This window comes from Penicillium arizonense, assembly GCF_001773325.1.
Source record: "Penicillium arizonense strain CBS 141311 chromosome Unknown PENARI_contig007, whole genome shotgun sequence".
In the NCBI taxonomy this organism is placed as follows: Eukaryota; Fungi; Ascomycota; class Eurotiomycetes; order Eurotiales; family Aspergillaceae; genus Penicillium; species Penicillium arizonense.
The window spans coordinates 580,089-594,553 of NW_019173284.1; the positions used below are offsets into that span (position 1 = coordinate 580,089).

The window sequence follows — 14,465 nt, forward strand, 5'->3', positions numbered from 1 at the left end:
GGTAAGTCTCGCGTCAGTATTCTGGGAGTAAAATTTGTCGAAAGGGGGGGAAACCAAAAATCTCCAGAAAAGGTATGAGGCTGAACTTGGATGTCGCAAGAGAGCCTCTCGAGCCTGGCAGCTTCTCTCTCACTATTCAAGGGTGACCACTCTTCGTACTGGAAGGGCTCTCGTCTTCACGGCCATCCAAGTTCATCCCACGAAACATGTACTTCATGTCACGAACGTTCTCGCGGAGCTCATCCCTGGGCTGGCTCAAACGTTCGGCAGTCAAAGCACGAACCTCGCGGATAATATCTGTGTATCCTTCCTCATTTGGAAGCCACCAATGTTCGATTTCTGGTGTTTGCCAGATGGCAGCGAGAGCGGATCGGAATCGAGGTGTGATGAAGTATCTGTTCAAAGCAACCGCAGTTCATGGTTAGCATTGTTCTAGACATGAGATCTCAAAAGCAGTCATGGCTTACCCATTTTGCTCCATCAACGCCATCTTCCGCCGGGACCACATCTGATACTTGTGCTCTTTTGGAAGAAACATGCTGGCGATTCCAATACTGTTCTTGAACATGATACAGTATCCATTATCCTTGTGTGGCCAGCGATCCATCGTCTCAATCAAACGGCACTGCTCTTCGGCCAACTCCTGCAAATCTGGCAGTTGATTTTGACCCAAGACCAGCATGGCCTGGTATCGATACATTGTCTCGGTAGAGAGGATGTCAATCCAGGCATAATTGAAGTCCCACAAGGGGCCACGGTGCAGACCTCCAGGAGCGTACGGATCTGTAACGTCATCCTCGGTCAGGGGAAGCTGGTGGGGAAACTCCTGCACTTTATATTCATAATCGTCGAATGTCCGTAGAATCGCTTTTGCGTGCTCTATCATCAGGCCCAGTTGGTCGTTTTGCGCGGCGAACTGCTCCATCGAGACCATGCCGCGGGACAATTTTGCATATAGCGAGGCCATGTCAAGACCGAAGCGTCTGTTGATAGATGCCACGAGGGCAAGTTGTTTGGATGGGTCATCGGGGTAGATGGCGGCTTGGTCGGCGTCGTACTGCTCCTTTAGAAGGTACCAATCTCGATTCAAGACTGTTTCGGTGCCGGCCAGGATCCCAACCACTACATCGAAGCGGGCATACCATAAGAAGATGTTTGTATGTAGCTCATTCACGTTGGCGGACTCCGGTGTCAATAATTCTAGCATCAATGCATGTGCCGCCCGATGGTGGTCGATCAAGTTCATCCAGTCGCCGATGTACTCCTATAATAATCACACAGTCAGAGAAACATTGTCAGTGGCCACAGAATGAAAGAGTAAATACCTCGAAGGTCGTCAGGACAAGAACAGTGCACAGTGTCGCTTCACTGTGTTCTTCCCCCGAGCCCAATGACTTCCGAAGGAGAATCAAGGCTTTATTATAATATTTCAGGAATGTATACAACTTCCCCCCAGGGCTCCGCAAGGTATGATGGTAGGCCGAGAAGCCCACCAGAGCGTAGAGAAGAGGCTCATACTGCAACGCGAGCTCAATAAGGCTGTGCTGAATGAACCGGGAGCAACTCTGCCTTAAGAAGAAATGCGGCGTAGTCAGGAATTCCTGGTGGAAATTTAAATAAAATCGCAGATCGTCTGGAAGGCGCGCATTGCTGATCATTTCAGCTGTGGAATGTCCAATGCTACCCGAGCGCGCGCTCATCGATTCAAAGTGCGACGACTCAGCCGACGGCGAACTACTCTGTTCTTTGATGAACGAACCAGCATCCGTGTGCTTGATACTGCGCTTCCGGAGAGATTGCGAGCTTTGGCTCTTATGTAAGTCCGGCCTTGTGGTTGCGGGAGGTGACGGTCGCGATTCGGATATGGCACTGTCGGGTTCCTCTTCGTCGATGATGGGATCTAGGGGGCTTATAGCCTCGATCTCGTACTTTCCAGACGAGTCGCTCCCTTGCGATGGTGGACGACCTGCGCGCGACTTGGCTGTAGTCCGCACGCTACCCTTGGATGACGATGTTGACGAGGGATAGACACACTCGCGCGACCCTTTCCTACACCTTTCACAGAGCGGACGAGTCTCGTCGCATTTGATCCGGCGTGTGCGACAGGTGAAGCAGCCGCTTCGAGTGCGCTTGTGTTTCTTCTGGTCGAGTGGGTTGAGCAGGGATGCTTCCTTGGATGTGTACGAGGGGGCCACAGCCATCGCCGGGGCGGAAGGATCGTGCCAGAATGCCACGCTCTCAGGATATGAGGTCGGGCCAAATAAGGAATACGCCGAGGCTTCGTCCTGCTGCATTGAATCGAGGAAACCCGACAGGGTCTGGGACTGATATGAGTGCGTCATGATATATAAAGCCCGAGGCCCAAACTCCCCTCAGAGATCAAAAGTTCAAGGGTACAAGTATCTTTCCATCATCACCCAATCACCCGAAATAGATGAAGGAAGCATGGAGAGATGAAGTGGTGGGGTGGAAGTCGGTCCCAAACTATTGGATCCCGGGACGTGCGGAGATTAAAAGGAACTCGCAGCTATAAATTCGCTATAAATCACTATAAATCGCTATAAAATCGCCCATTGACTCGTCAATCCTCCAATAATTACTTCTTGTGATCTCCATAAGCGTTCTACTTTGGTGTCGGCCCAGCCTCCGGTCAAAACCAGGAGCCCAAGCGTTGTAAGACGATCCTGATCTGCGACCGACTCCGTATCTAATACGAGTAATGTCTGCGAGTAAGGATTACTATGGGCTGATCCAGGAAAGCTCTTTTCCGGCTAAACTCCATGACTTGCGCTTGGGTCCGGCGGAGTCAAGCGGAGTCTGGAGAGAGTCCTGACTCGTCCGTAGGGTGGCATACCTCGTAGGGAAGTACGGACCGTAAAGAATTAATTATTATTCCAAGGTAGCTCTGGAATGCCGAAGTACACCAACGGACCCAGCAAAGGTCCAAAGTGACACTATATCCCCCCTATTCGCCAGTGTTTGCCTATATGCCCCTTGAAGATCAACTATTTTTGTTATATTTAGTCCGGAACTACAAAGCAACGCTGGAGATCTCCATGGGTCAACCTCGGGACTCGGTGATTAGAAAAGAAAAGAAAAAAAAAAAAAAAGAAAGAGACAGAAAAAGGGGGTACACGGACGATCCCCAAGCCACAGGGAGGTGGACATCCAAGCAATATCCGGGATTAGGGCTTGGCCAGCTCCATGCAGAACGCGATTCTGGAGAGGATCCTGATCATAGCGTCTGTCAATGGACCTCTCCCGGCCTCCCCGGGCGCTTCCTGGATATTAGATCAATTGGAACACACTGTAGTTTACTATTAAACCTCGGATCCATTCCGTATTCAGGTCTCTTGTTTCCCTCTTTTTCTTTGTGTGCTTTTGGATCTACAAAGTCTCAATAGCAATAATGGAGATGTCAGAATTTTCTCTGAATCTTGGCTTTTTCTCCCTTACTTGTCGACTGGGCCCAGAATTGAATGGGCCATAATAAATTGCTAAGCCCTGACTGATACGAGTCCGGTACGGAGCACGGAGAGCATGAATAATAGCGTTTGAACGGACTTTATACTCGGCAATTCTGAAACCTCGCAGGGCGCCATCACAGATAAAAAAAATGCCGAAAACGTTCTTTTGACGGAGATCGGTCCTAAGTGGAGGGAGCTAAGGTGGATTGTGGGAACTTGGCCCTCATGCTGGGATGGAGAAACGATAGTCTGCACTATGATTCATGGTCTGCCTAGGGTGGAGTGGATTTTTTCTAATTATTTTCCCTGACCTCCAAACTATCGGTGTGCTGGTCTCGAGAAATACCGCAGAAGGGGCAATATTTGGAACCTCCTTTTGATTCGCGGGGAGTAACATTCGTCCGGGCTTCCAACCGGTGTTGTGCCTGATCGACGATGGTTTGACAGAGGAGGGTGGACCCGATACAGTAGATCGAAAAGAGATGCACTAAAATCCCACAAGCCTTGGATCGACTCCATTATCGGCACAAGTATCTCAATGCAGTTGGAAGCTCCGTCGTTCAGCGCATGATCACTAACTCGTCCTGCAATTCTAGTCCAAGGCAAGAAATAAGGGGGCCAGAAGAGGAGCGGAAATTGCAACCGCCGTACTCCATCTCGGCACGAGGTTCAAGGTTCCAAAGCTCGGAACACATGTAAATCTGCACATCTATATTGTCTGGGCCGTGCACATTCTCCATCTGGGCTAAGCAGACGCTAGCTTCTTGACAGACTGTGGGCCCGAGTGTGGCTTTACCTGAGCATGGTCCTTCTGAGGCTCCCGAGGAGATTGTTTTCCTTTCCGCTACTGTATATCTCCTGAGAGCGGTTGGTGTCCCCACTGATCCAGAGGCTGCTATACCTAATTCAGTAGACCTGGAGGGTAACAAAGTTCCAGGAGGGGCCCCTGTCTACCAATTCATTCGAGATCAGCAGGCAGCAATTGTGGTTCTGCGGGTTGGAGATCATTAAAGACTCTGACTTGCGAGGCGTGTGCATTGAAGGGAGTTTGAATACAAGGATCGACTCCCATTCAGCCTTGTTGGCTCGTCATATGAAATTTAATTCAGAGCAATTGAAGTGTGGTCTGGTACATAAAACCTGTATCTCGGCCCGTGATCCCACGAGCCCTCAATTGGTCAATGGCACGGGCTAAAGTACCGGCATTGAGACTGATTCATCCAATTCCAAGAATAGAAGTCTCATATCAGTACCGGGCTACTATTGATACAGTAATAGTTCTATTTAGTCAAGACGACCCCTTCCTAGTTAGTTCCAAGTACAGCTATAGCGGTCTATATGTCCTATGTGGACTCCCAAAGTCATATAAAACAGCAATAAACACCGGTGGGCGTTGTATGAGTTTGTATGAGTGGGCTATACACAGTTTTCAAAAGACAGGAACCCACAAAGATGAATCAAAACCCACGCACGCCAGCAGATCCAACCAGAAGGGGATATGACATCAGCCGATCCCATTGACGGACCATTTAATTGAGTTAACGCCAGTGAGACCGGGGGCCAAAATAGACCCCCGTCCCAGCATACTAATGCCCAGAACAGGTATGGCGGGCATGAGCGACCCAGGTCTTGGGAATTGGGTTTGATCTGTCACCCCGTTGGCGCCACGATCATAGGCCCAACGGCGAGAGCCAGGGTTGCAGTGCTTCTGCTTGCCCATCTTTGCTCCTCGGTGTGTTGCACTGCATATGCTGGTACAATAACCCCCCTTTTTCTGTTCTCTCTTTTTCCTTTTCGGGTTCCAGCTTCTAGATCGTATATCTTTTACTGGATATCTTACTGGTGCCGCTAATGCGCTTGCAGGCCTTACCTTGCATTAGGGGCGCTACTTGGACAGGTAAAATGGTGTCGCGTGGCTCCGAATGATTGCCCGGCATACAGTGGGACACGCAGTCAGACTGGTTCCCGGGGCTACTGCTCTATACTGGAACTATCCAAAGAGAGGTTAGTACGGAGTACCCAGAGAGACATTAGTAGCTCCATCTACCCTGGCATGTGAACATGTGAGAAGTGACCGGTGAGTTGGTTGCAATTTCACATCCCTGTAGATTATCCAGCGATCCTAATGAGCTTTACATGGTGACCCATTTGGCGTCTGATCTACTGGTCCTCTGTCTCATTTCCGCTCTAATTACCCTGAGACCATGCAATTTACTGTTCTGGACCCTCCGGCTGTCTCGGCACGAACAGCGATGTGCACTCTTGGCCGTCCCTCGGCTGTTTGTGGCGATACTGTCTTGCTGGCTTTGCCTCAATGTGGCCCGCGTTCCAAGCTTAGAGTGGACTGCAGGCCTATGTGACGTATTTCCAATGGCCTCTTTTTGTTTTTCTGCAATACATGAGATATATTTAGTTGTAAATCGTCAACAGCCAGACGGTGAGATCATATTCTGGATTCGTAGCCCCCGACCAGCAAGTTGATCGCGGGTTGGCGGAATGCAGATCGAGAAGCGGTATCCCTTCGTCCGACATTGTAGTGTCATAGGCACAGGGGTATTCAAGCGCTAGATCTGTTTATTTCTGGGCCAATTCCTTGAGCACCAAATCCACTCCTTCGATGACAACCCCCCACTCGGTCTCATGGACTCGAGTCTTGAAGGTCTCGAAGTCCTCATCCTGACCCTTACGGAAAGGAATCTCCCGCACGAGGATTGGCTGACCCATATCCACCTCAGAGATGACATCGTGGATCATAACACCAGTCTTGTCAATCTTGCCCTCCAACCACGCAGCATGAGCGCGGTCAATCGCATTCTGAATCAAAGAGAGAAGAAATTAGCAGTCCGTTCTAACTAACAAGACACAGCCTTCAGAAAAGCAGAAACTCTTTACTTACAACACCATTGAAAGCCCCAGGCAGCGCAGGGTGCAAGTTAATAATCCGAATCTTAGCAGCCTCCAACGGCTCCAAGAACTGCGGTGATAGAATATGCATGAAGCCGAGACAAACCACAAGCTCAGGCGAGTCAGCAAGGATCAGCCTCGCCAGCTCAGCATCATATTCCTCACGCGCAGCCTGCACGCCCTCCGTCGTCGCGGGGTGCTGCTTCTTGTACTTGACAAGGTTGTGGTATTGCGTAGGGATGTTTGCTTTACGCGCGCGCTCGAGACCGAATGCGTCCTTGCGGTTTGAGATTACGCGGACGATTGTTGCGTTGAGTTGGCCGGCGGCCACTTTGTCGATCACTGCTTGCAGATTCGACCCGTTGCCGGATATGAGGACTGTGACGCGGATTGGGGAGGACATTGTGGGCGACTTTGTTGAGTTGTAGCTTTAGACCGGCTGATTGTCGGGTTTGCGGTTGATTTTGTGGAAGTCGGAGGTCCCGCGGTTGCTAGGACGGAACGGAGGTTTATCAATTGCAACTTGTTTTTGCGGCCGCGTTAGGGTCAATTGAATTCTGCGGCGAATAATGAGACCGCAAATGTTACCTGCGGATCCCAGATAATACAAGAAGTTAGACAGGGTCATTGGCGGGGAGCTGTTGGACTGAAGTTTTTGGGATGGCTGAGTCAGCCGCGGGGCAGCCCGCGGAGCAGCGGAGCGGGAACTGTAGATGTAGATGTGAGGGCTACGGAGAAGAAGAAGAATTGAAGATAGAAAATTGATTTCATACTCTATGTTGATCAAACATGGAAGATTTTAGCGCTTGGAACATATCCAAATTTCGACCAGAGCCAATGCGTCATGGACATGGCGAGCCATGCCAGAAATACACTGGAAGCGGTCCAAGAGAGTAAGACCAGAAATGATAAGACCAGCGCTGAAAGGCTCGAAGTTGAAAGTTAAAGGCATCGCCTTCGAGGCCCGAAAGAAATATTCCAATATGACAAGCACAAGAAAAGCACCCAAGAATAAAGCGCGAAAGAAATGCAAAGGGGATATCCATGAGAAAACAAAATCATTAATCTAAACAGACGCTTCATGCTAAAGCTGAAAAGAGAGAAGAGGTGGAGATTCAAGTTGAGAGGTTGTTCACATAGCAGAGGTTGCCATGCTTGGGGTTGAAGGAGGATTAGACGGATGTGCCATCTGCAGCGGGAGCAGGAGCAGGAGCAGGAGCAGGAGCGGACCCTGGCGCTGAGTTTGCATTGCTGGTGGTTTCATTTACACCTTGACCTCGGCAAAGGGGACAAGAGTTACGCCCAGTAGTTAACCACTGAAATAGGCAATTAGTATAACGGTCACGACCAAAATCAACGGGGGCAGAGCAACAAACCTGATCTATGCAGTCCTTGTGGAAAACATGCTTGCATTTATTCAGTTCTCGGACCTCTTCCGCCACTTCGTAGTCACTCAGGCAGATCAAGCAACGCTCCCCATCTTGGATTTGAATGGCGCCAGCGCCATCCAGGGCTTCTGCAACCAAGGAGCCACCATACTCAACGAGACGAAATAGTCCGCCTGCAGAGTTGACATCGGACTGAGAGGCGACAGGGGGTTTAGCTGGACCCAATAGTGATGAGAGCAGGATCATATCCTCATAGGTTGGGTTCTGTTCGAAGTTATTAGTAAATAAACTCTCAAGAAGTAAAGGTGGGAGAAATCTTACATCGGTGAAAAGGCTTGGAGTAGTCAAAGCCGGATGATTCTCGGAGAGATTGGTTCCAACAACATAGATCAACCAACTACGACCTCCGCTTGGTGGGGGCTGATCGGGCTCAACCATGCCGTTTCGTCGGACAGCACCAGAGCCCAGTGCCCGATGACGAGCGAATTCGGAATCACTACGGCGTCGCTGGTGAGCATAATTGAATGTCGAAGGCTCCTCCGTGGACCCCGGCCTCGGCCGCATTGCCTGGCCCTCGTTTAGTTGAGGCAGAATATCTGGAGCAATTGCCGAGGCAGAAGACGGTCTGCGACTTGGAGTAGAAGTGCCCGAGGACACAGCAGACAAACCCTGATCAGCTGGAGTGGATGGCGGAGGGTGGGGCCCTGGAGGACTGTCGGAGAAGGCAGAAGGGGGGAAGGATGGGAACGCAGCACGGGGCCCGGCATCAGATAATCTTCTGGAAGTACTGTGCCCTGCTGGACGAGACGAGGCCGGTGCTCCAGTGGGGGAATGGAGTCCTGCATGGCCGGGATGACGAGGAATAGGCAATCTGAAACGTGGCTCTCCCCGTTGCGTCGCATCACCCGTGGCATCCTGCGGTCGAGGAATAACATTGGGTGGCAAGAATGGCAGACCAAGAAGAGCATCCAAACCGGCTCCACCAGCACCTGGCGGCGGAGGGCCATGTTGCTCAGTGCCTGCATTCCCTGCCGGGACCGATCTAACACCAACCACGACCAGGGTCACTGTTCGTCCTTCGCCTTCAGCAGGCTCGTCAACGTCCATTCCCTCGGGGATCTGGGTACCGCGATCGCTACGGCCGTTTGCGTTCTGTTCTGGAGCACCAGGGCCTGCCGGCGAATCTGAATTGGCAAATCGGAAAACACGCAGGAAATTGACAGGGGGTGAGGGTTCTTCGTTCGTAGAACCACTCGGTCCTTCTCCTTCTGCGGGTGGCTGGGCTTGGGCAGAGGTCGCGTGCTGTAAACTTTGGATAAAGGTCTCCAAAGAGCCATCTATGCCATCATTTCCTAGGGCCTGGATGTTGGGCAAGGCAGGGCCAGCAGTACCGGAGAGCTGAGCGGCAATTGCCGCTGCAGCGAGCTGGAGAACTCTTGACAGAGGAGTTTGCTCCTCTCGTTGCAGTGCTCTAGATGATCTCGCTCGTAGAAGACCAGGCAATCGGCGCATCAAAGCAGGATTCGTGTGTTCAGGAGGCGGGCCGGCTAACGAACCCCCTGCCTGAATGGCTGGTTCCACTGAATCAAGTTCATGGGGTGGTTCACCGAAGTCCATCCGGGTGTCCATCGCTCTTCCATCCAACGATGGATCCGACATACGATGTGCCGGGTTTCCCTGGCCCGGCAAATTTGAGTGTGGTTGACCAAACATGTGAGAGATGGGGGAGGAAATCGAATTTCGCACGCGGCTCAATCGAACACTGCGACGCCAGGAGGCTCTTGTAGGCTCTGGAACTTGATCGGCGGAATCGAGATATGGCGGATTTCCAGAGGGATCTGGGGGTCCAGAGGATCCCGAGCGAGGGGGAATGAAATAAGGCCCTCGGGTAGATCGACGTCGAGTAATCCCTCTTGAGCTGAGTGATGTGAAAGGACTGAAGCGACCACTTGTATAGGTCGTCTCTGACCTTGGAATGGGTCTAGACACTAGCCCATGTCGGTGTGCATGACCCTCAGCCGGGGTCTCTTCTTGGCTGTTGAGAAGCCCACGAATGACTGAATTGGGAAGCAGTCTAGAACCCAGTCTTGACATCGTCGATTGCCTCCGAGCTGCCATTCGAGCAAAGGCTGCAGTGCGTATTTCGCGCGACGACAGTTCAATCTCTGGGTCACTCTCCTCTTCGATACTGCGCATGGGTTGCGAAAATCCACCGGAGAACCGCGTAGGTTCTTGCCATGTTTCCTGTGCCTCACTTGTCATATCGAGTGTATCTTGATCGCCCCTATTCGTGTCCATCTCGGCACGTTGCGAGGAGGCACCCTCCGGGTTGTGTTCAGCCGCCTGCCTATGGTTCATTTCTTCATCCCTCGTGTTCGGGCCACGTTGTATCGAGAAAGGCGAATGAGGTTCCGGGTATCCGATATCAGGTGGTTCACGTTGTGTAGAAGAGGACTGTCCCATAGTAGAATGGTTGTGAGAGCTGGAGATTGAGGCAGAGGGGATGTCAACAGCCGTTCACTGCCATCAGAAGACCATGTAGCTAATAGTGGCGGTCGTAAAGATGTCAAAGTGGGGTTTGAGATGATGAAAGTAGCAACGCAACAGTTTCGGCGATATCAACGGTATATCTGACGTCTTGTCGGGGTCAGGTGCCGAGGCGGATGGTATGCGGGATGGATTGAGCGACTCTGTATGTGCAGGACGGTTGGGACAAAGGGGACGCCGACGGGCAGTTGACACGGGTCGATTCGCCTGCAGCTAGTAGAATGCGTGAGACAATTTCACTTCCTGATACGAGTCGCTGCGACCTGAAACTGTATGATAAGCCCAGGCACCACCACCGAGAGATATAACCGCCGAGCGTATCTCGGGGGCTACGAGGGGGTAAGAGAGCAAAAGCAATAAGGTAGGGAAGGGGGGCAATAGAAGATAAAAAGGAGAGAAAGAAGAGGAGTTGAATGGCTTGATAGACGATAAGTGAGTGTGTTTGCCTATTTTGTTCTCGGGACCCTTAGTCACCACTTCCTTCTCTTCCGTCATGTTCCACTGACAAATGCGACAACCACTCTACAGAATTTAAGCCTGATTTGCGCATGGTCGATGGCATCTGCGCCTTCGGCTTCGGTTTTCTCTCTGCCACTACCGCCGTGGCTCCAGCCATCCGGCACACGCGTCTCTCAATATGATCGCCAGAAACGCAGTGCGAAGTGGAGCGAAGATGACCTGCATGGAGAAGAGACTGATTTCGCCTCGGCTACGGAATCCGAGCCTGCGGGGCCGCCCTTGGTATTGACGCCAAATGAATCCCATCAGTATCGAATTGCCGGATTCCCGTTCCACGCTGAGTTACCAGGAGGAAATTTCCCTCATCAACCAGCCAAGGATGAACCTGTCACAAAGGTGAAAGCCCCAGGTCATCTCAGAGCCTTGGCGGATTTATCACCTCCAATCTATCCTCCTCAGTCAGTTCAGGAAGGCAATATTCGCTTTCAGCATTTAGGTGTATTAACAACAATCTTACACCGATGTATGCTCCAAGGAGACTATGCCCGAGCTGGAAGGGCTTGGGGCCTGATTCTGCGCGAAGAATACAGAGGATTTCGAATGGACGTCCGCAACGAAGCGAGGTGGGGGATAGGCGCTGAAATCTTGCTGCGACGAGATCAACAGGAAGCGCCGCCTAGTGCTGGTGCCAGCATGGCCCCTGATGCTACGGTTGCCACATCCTTGACATCTACAACCAAAGGCTTTGCGGAGGCGAAAGAATATTATGAACGACTCATCCTTAATCATCCATACATGAAATCATCACCACATTCCATATCTTCTTTACACTTTTACCCTGCAATGTTCGGGCTCTGGGTGTACGTCAGCCAGGAAGAAAGCAATACCGCAAGAAAAGATATTGCCCTTCGTCAAGAAGACGAATCTGATGGGTTTTCGGACGACGAAGATCCAGAGACTGAACTTGAGCATGGTCAGATGCCCAGGAACAAAACTGCCACTGCTATTTCAAAAGTGAGGTTGCGAGAATTGGAGCAGGCGCAGCAAATTGCTGCACGGATGGACCAGCTTCTTATTTCTCCCCCCTTCTCTGACTCCCCCGAACTGCTAGAGCTCAGGGGAATGGTATCACTTTGGATCGGTGACTTGTTTTTATCTGCACTAGTGACCCCAGTTGATGAAGAGGATAAAGATCCCGATCGGATGCTTATGGACGAAGCCCCAGGTTCTCTCGAAGCGAGACGCGCACAGAGGCTTGCAACCGAGAAAAAGGAAGCAGAAGTCCAGAAATCGATTGAATTTTTTGGAAAGGCAAAGAAGAGAGGAAGAAGCGTTGCTTACAATTTGGAAAGTCTTCACATCGACGATGGCTTTTCTGTTTAAGTAAATTTATATGTTGAGATGGACGTTGTAACGTTACTCGGAGTTTTGTGTTGCACCAATATACCCCCAAGATACGGACTGTTTTCAATACGAATGATACCACATTTTATACCTTGAAAGTAAATATCTGGATCAATTTGATACCAAGTAAATGCCTTTTACACCAGACGAGGCTGAACCTGAATTGAGTGGCACGTGACCTCGCGGTAATGTCGCGTTTGCCCATGTGCTCAAAGAAGACACAGTCTCCCTGTCACGTTTCAACGTCGGTTGGAAAAGGCCTCTCTTGTTCAGTTTCCCTACAACTTTCAATAGTCCTCCGACTAAACATGGGGGTGGGCGACTATGTCCACTCCAGAGAAGCTGGGCAGCCTCGAGCTCCCGACAAAGTCGCGGCCCAGTCGCGCCAGCAACGTGCAGAACAGGTCAGAATCGATGGGCCTCCCACTCAATTAGTCCATCCAAGCCACCCCGTTACCAATGGCAAGGGCATTCCGCTGGAATTCCCTGGAGCATCTCAGTTTCCAAACCAGCCCCGCACTATTCCCGCGCATACGGTGCAGCGTGATGTCTTTGACACTGATGTCGAGGCGATTGATGATTCAACTGTCGCCGGAACGAGTGTCTGCGGATTTGACGATAACAAATCCCAGGCAGCGTCAAGTACCAATGCTGCTTACACCAACCCCGATCCACAGCCTACGTACCAATCCCGGCCTGTTCGACATACCTACGGGTCTCAGTGGTATGATGGCCTGGGTGACCAAGCCATGAAAACGATGGGCTTTGACTCCGATGATCTCGTGGGCTTTGATAGCCCAATGACGTCTGATGGTGGAGATGACGAGAAGACCGATGAAGTAGCCACCGGCTGGCAAGCGTCGCACAAGCCGCGTACCACAGAGCAGCCGTTGAGCAAGCGCTTGGAGAATTTCTGGTCTCAAAGCAAAAAGAGAACTTCTTCACGCCAGCCTGCCAATGTGGATTCTATCCCCGAGCCGCAGCCGCAGCCTCAGTTCAAACCTCAGGCCAAGCCACGAAAGTTGGGCCAAATGCTGCCTCCTACTGGGGCTAGGAAGGTTGTTCTCCCACCCAACGGATCTGCCACGCCCAGAACCCGTTTCAGTCCACCAAAACCTTCCCTGCTTGAGCAACTCGACCAAAAACTAGATAGATCACCCACTCGCCATAGCTCTCAACCTCCGCCAGAACTTGGCCGGACACTCAGCATAACGGGCTTCCAAACCGACAGCGACATCGACGGTAGTGGCAGTGATGATGACATGGACCACACCATTCGCGCCAATGGAAAGCGAGAAAGTGACCATTCACGCAACGTCTTTGACATGACCAGTCTGACCGACCTGGACGCCGACGAAACCATGCAGGACCCCTTCTATACTAACGAATCTACCACCCACGAGTCTACACACGAGCCTACACACGAGCCAACACGTGCTTCCACACGCCCCCGTCGTGACACAGTCATCCATTCCAAAAAGCGAGAACTCGAAGCAGATTACCCTCCAGACCTGCTGTACCAGAAATCCTTCTCCGAGCTACAGGCCGAGCCCTTTGAAAAAGCCCCAACTCCCCCTCCACCAGTTCAATCACCTCCTTTGCCTCCAGAACCGGCTTATGTCCCCGACACCCAATCCCCCCAAAACGCCGTCTCCCACTTGCTGGGACTTACCCAACAAGAACGCCAGACCTATCTGTCTCACATGTCCATGGATGAATGGGAAGACTGCGGTGACCAGATGATAGACCGGTTTACTCATCTGCTTTCTGAAATGAGAAACCTCCGCCGTGCCCGTCGCCGCACAGCCGCAGTATTCGAAGCAGAAGTCAAACGCCGTCATGACCAAGTCGAGACTCAGAACTTGGAGTTGACGAACAAGTTGACTGAGATGAGAAGTGGTGGTGCAGAGGTCTTGCGTGGACGCAGCCAATGAGTAACGATCTTCGGTTCTCTTTTTCATATGCTTATGGCGTCTGTGAGATGAGTGTGTTCTATTCCCAAATTACCCATCACGAGACTTGACCTGAATCTCTATTCATGTTTAATACCCCCTTTATGCCGTTCGAATTTCCATTTCATTTTATTTGATGGGATCCTACGTGGGAGAATATCAAGTTTGTAATCATATGTTATTGGAAAAGGTTAATCTCTGCTAAAATAATGTATGATATCGAAAATGGATAGCTTACTCGCCCGGGCCATGCAATCTAAACCTTTATTCGCCCAGATGACATGGAATATCAGATACCTATACAACGCCGTTACTAATCCACGATGCAAGAATGTTTCAGACAA

The 14,465-nt window shown here is 51.1% G+C and overlaps 5 protein-coding genes across 5 annotated transcripts; 2 read left to right on the forward strand and 3 right to left on the reverse strand.

Annotated features, from left to right (window-relative positions):
- Nucleotides 1-136: 136 nt before the first annotated feature.
- Nucleotides 137-2,342, reverse strand: PENARI_c007G08263 (Zn(II)2Cys6 transcription factor; the record flags this gene model as incomplete). The annotated part of the gene is made up of 3 exons (XM_022631058.1): nt 137-395; nt 468-1,264; nt 1,326-2,342. The coding sequence occupies 3 exons, from the start codon at nt 2,340-2,342 to the stop codon at nt 137-139; spliced, it is 2,073 nt and encodes a 690-aa protein (XP_022489432.1).
- Nucleotides 2,343-6,041: 3,699 nt separating this feature from the next.
- Nucleotides 6,042-6,774, reverse strand: PENARI_c007G00871 (phosphoribosylglycinamide formyltransferase; the record flags this gene model as incomplete). The annotated part of the gene is made up of 2 exons (XM_022630718.1): nt 6,042-6,281; nt 6,364-6,774. 2 exons carry the CDS (start codon nt 6,772-6,774, stop codon nt 6,042-6,044), a joined length of 651 nt encoding a protein of 216 aa, XP_022489026.1.
- Nucleotides 6,775-7,543: 769 nt separating this feature from the next.
- On the reverse strand, nt 7,544-10,222 carry PENARI_c007G04954 (RING-H2 finger protein; the record flags this gene model as incomplete). Its single annotated transcript, XM_022630921.1, has 3 exons — nt 7,544-7,687; nt 7,748-8,023; nt 8,081-10,222. The coding sequence occupies 3 exons, from the start codon at nt 10,220-10,222 to the stop codon at nt 7,544-7,546; spliced, it is 2,562 nt and encodes an 853-aa protein (XP_022489155.1).
- A 639-nt stretch (nt 10,223-10,861) lies between these two features.
- PENARI_c007G00672 (uncharacterized protein) lies at nt 10,862-12,148 on the forward strand (the record flags this gene model as incomplete). Its single annotated transcript, XM_022630707.1, has 1 exon — nt 10,862-12,148. One exon carries the CDS (start codon nt 10,862-10,864, stop codon nt 12,146-12,148), a length of 1,287 nt encoding a protein of 428 aa, XP_022489008.1.
- A 329-nt stretch (nt 12,149-12,477) lies between these two features.
- Nucleotides 12,478-14,103, forward strand: PENARI_c007G09383 (uncharacterized protein; the record flags this gene model as incomplete). The annotated part of the gene is made up of 1 exon (XM_022631111.1): nt 12,478-14,103. One exon carries the CDS (start codon nt 12,478-12,480, stop codon nt 14,101-14,103), a length of 1,626 nt encoding a protein of 541 aa, XP_022489443.1.
- Between the last annotated feature and the right edge of the window lie 362 nt (nt 14,104-14,465).